This window comes from Megascapheus bottae, chromosome Y (genome assembly GCF_031878675.1).
Source record: "Megascapheus bottae isolate mThoBot1 chromosome Y, mThoBot2.hap1, whole genome shotgun sequence".
Classification (NCBI taxonomy): domain Eukaryota; kingdom Metazoa; phylum Chordata; class Mammalia; order Rodentia; family Geomyidae; genus Megascapheus; species Megascapheus bottae.
The window spans coordinates 6,143,606-6,146,753 of NC_143548.1; the positions used below are offsets into that span (position 1 = coordinate 6,143,606).

The 3,148-nt window shown below is 53.6% G+C and overlaps 1 protein-coding gene across 1 annotated transcript; it reads right to left on the reverse strand.

The window, feature by feature from the left end:
• Positions 1 to 15: 15 nt before the first annotated feature.
• On the reverse strand, positions 16 to 1,607 carry LOC150040239 (testis-specific Y-encoded protein 9-like). The gene is made up of 5 exons (XM_090327317.1): positions 1,317 to 1,607; positions 665 to 742; positions 446 to 557; positions 214 to 359; positions 16 to 105 (listed from the first exon to the last, which is right to left on the reverse strand). The coding sequence occupies exons 1-5, from the start codon at positions 1,605 to 1,607 to the stop codon at positions 16 to 18; spliced, it is 717 nt and encodes a 238-aa protein (XP_090183443.1).
• Positions 1,608 to 3,148: the final 1,541 nt, after the last annotated feature.

Below are 3,148 nucleotides of genomic sequence, written 5' to 3' on the forward strand. Positions count from 1 at the left end.
ATCTTAGCTACCCAACTATTCATCCTTCCTTTCTGCTTCCTCTTCAGGTGCCTTCAATCTCTTGTAGTAGTACAAAGGATTGAGCCACAGGTCTCTTCTGATGATCTGGCAATGAAACAGGGATGTCACATCAGGAATGAGACCCAACACCCCAGCAAGCCAGTGAACCAACCAAGGTCACCGATGGATTGATTTAGTCTTTCTCGGATGCACCTCGGTGATCCTGTCTGAGCCGGCAAAGTTATGATCAGTAAACCAGTTGAAGAAATTTGGGCTGGTGTTGTGGTGTCTCCGACTATCAGCTTCAATTCTGTAATCCTGATGCCATTGAATGGGAGTGGAATGGCTTGTCTTATACCCTGCAATACATGATAAGACTATCCATGTCACGTTGGACATTATCAATTCACCTTCTCTCCCACACAGCCTGGGAGCCACTTCTTACCAGTGATATCCACTAGGTATTCCTTAACAATCACTCCATTCTGGAAGTATGGGTTATTCCTGAAGATGAAGGTGATCTTGCAGGAGCTCCTGGGATGTCTGACTTCGAGAACCTAACAGAACAAAAGGCATAAATTAAAGGCACTTTTCTATGTAACCTCCAAGTCCCTATTTTGTAAAGAATTCTCTTCCCTGACAGTGTACATCCTTGAGGACTCACCTCCAAACTGGTCATGTACCTAAGCATGTGTTCATCTTGATCACTGATCATCACGGACAGATGGGGATGGTTCAAAAACTGCCCAGGTCAAGGAGCCTTCAGGTGCTGTGGAATTACTTGGCATAATACTTGGCATATGGTAAACAGCAAGGGACCTGTGAGGCTAATGATCTTGTAGGAACTGCACTCTACTGTAGCTCCTCTTCCTATAGCTAGGCATCTCCTAAAGGAGAAGGTAAACCAGGACTGGGCAATTTGGGGACTGACTGCACTGAGCTGTCATGGACTCTGGTCTCTGTGTGGAGAGGGCCAGATGTTAGGATCTGCTTCTGTCTAAATGTCTTCTAGCCCAGCACTGACTGATGAGAGTGGTCACTCACAGCCCCTTCACATAGCATGACTGCAAAGAAACGTACTCTAAGTAGCAGTCTCTGTGACAACTTCCTTGAGCTACTCAGGATCCTTATAGCTTCCAGTACTCATTGTCCCCACAATCCATCCCTGTGCCACATACCAGCTTGTGATACCCATAATCCTTTTATCTAGGGCCCACAGCAGTGTGATGTTCCACATCATCAATCTCAAACACCAGGCCTTTTCCCTTTAGATCACAGACCGCCAGACAGTAAGGAGTAAATATGCCCAAGGATACAGTTTGGGCCCAGAAGTGAGGGATGCCCTGGATGCTGATACTTCTGCAATCCAGGAGAGGCTTTCGCCTCTTGCTGAGATTCTGCTTCAGGCGGTCATAGGCCCTGGTGGCTTGGCTATTCACTGGTCCCAGATCTAACTGAAGAGCCTGCAATTGCTCCAGTGGGCTCTGGAAAGTTGTAGGTGTGGGCTTGGATGACTCTGGCTTCCTCTCTTCCTGCTTCTGGTCCAAGTTCTCCAAGAGGTGGCCCTGCATCAGTCCCCTCTGCTCTTCTGTCTCCTCTTCAGCCATGTTGTCCTCTTGCTGCTGCAACTACCGCACAGACTCCTCAGTAAATATTTCCACCATTGCATGCTATCCAGCAGCAGAAGCAGCACAACCTCCACCCCCTTGGGTGGTGCTGTCTGCACCCAGGCCTCATCATGGCCAGGAGTTTGTACAGGAGATCCTGGGCCTGCCGTACCAGCAGTGTATGGTGAGGAGTTCTTGGAGGCTGGCACCTGAGTCACGTCGGCTGGCCCTGCTGTGCCTCCCTCTGTCCGCCCCTTCCCATTGCCAACTGCCCCCTTACCCTCAGGCATTGGCCCCCTCTCTTTCTTTCCCTCCATGTGCCGCCACCCTCATCTTTCCCTCCGTGTGTGCTGTTGAGCATCTTCCTCCTGACACGCTTTCTCTCTTCACCCTAAGACACAGGTCCTCCTTCTCCATGCCTGCCGCCTTCCCTGCCCCTTCCCGTGCACCACCTCCGTCATCAGGTGCAACATGCCTCTTTCCTCCTCCCTGCCGACCCTCCCACGCCCATTTCCCTGCCAGAGTGCTCGCTTCCCTCCCCAACCCCTAGTGGCTGTGGCCACCTCAGCTGACCCTTGCTGCCCTGCCCGCCTCCCTGCTCTGCCTCACGCCCCACCTTCCCCGCTACCGCGTGCCCTCTCCCTCTCCGACGCCCATCCCCCCCCACTGGCGCACCGCCACCCCTCCACACAGGGGTGACCCTGCTGTATTACCTGTTCCTGGGAAGTCCCCAATTCCCCTCCAGTCGCCATGCAGGCCTGCGGGTCCTCACCAGCAGCTGGTGAAATGAAGCAGGGCCTGCAGGCAACTCGCCTGCCCAGAGGCTCTCTGCCGGGGGCGGGGCCCGAGCAGCCTCACAGGAAGGCAATCGGATACTTCCGCCTCCCTCTGCCTCCCTCCCCTGAGGCTGATGGAACCTAGTTCCGCTTTCCTCCCTTTAGAAGCAGAAGCTGCAAGGAGGCCGGGCGCAGGGGCCACAGCCTGCAATCCTAGCTACTCAGGAAGCCTGGGCCTGAGGATGGGCGACTGAAGCCTGGTCCTGGAAGGAAAGTCCGTTCCTGAGACGATCCCCGGTAAACGACCCCTGATGCCCGTCAGGACCAGCTTTGACCCCAGAGACACGCAGGGAGTCCACCCGGCCCTCAGTCCAAGCCCCGCACAGACAGAGGAAGAAGAAAAAGTACATGGCAAGCAAAGGAAAAGGGAGAGGAGGGCAGGACGAAGACAGAGACAGCGGGAGAGACGGAAGCAGAGACTCTGCCGTGGAAACTGGAAGAGTCTAAAGATTGGGTGTCACTTAGCAGTGCGGACTCCACGTTACCTTCTTGGTCGGATGACACGGCAATCATGGCAGTGTAACGTGACATTACAAGGAGCTGGATGAGGGGCTCAACTCAGACTGAACGATACTAAACGCAAGTCTTCCCGTATTTTGGGATCCCATTACCCTATGAACTACAGGCCGTGTCCACGTCTCTTCTTAGCAGAGGCCCAGGAACATCTTCCTCTTTCTCTCCCTTGGCAACCCAGAACAATCCTGC

Coding starts and splice junctions, on each gene's coding strand:
- LOC150040239 (XM_090327317.1), bottom strand. CDS start 1,607: ATGGCTGAAGAGGAGACAGAAGAGCAGAGGGGACTGATGCAGGGCCAC. Junction 743..1,316: donor CTCACTTCTGGGCCCAAACT/GTATCCTTGGGC, acceptor TGACCTGGGCAG/TTTTTGAACCATCCCCATCT. Junction 106..213: donor GCTCAGACAGGATCACCGAG/GTGCATCCGAGA, acceptor TTTCATTGCCAG/ATCATCAGAAGAGACCTGTG.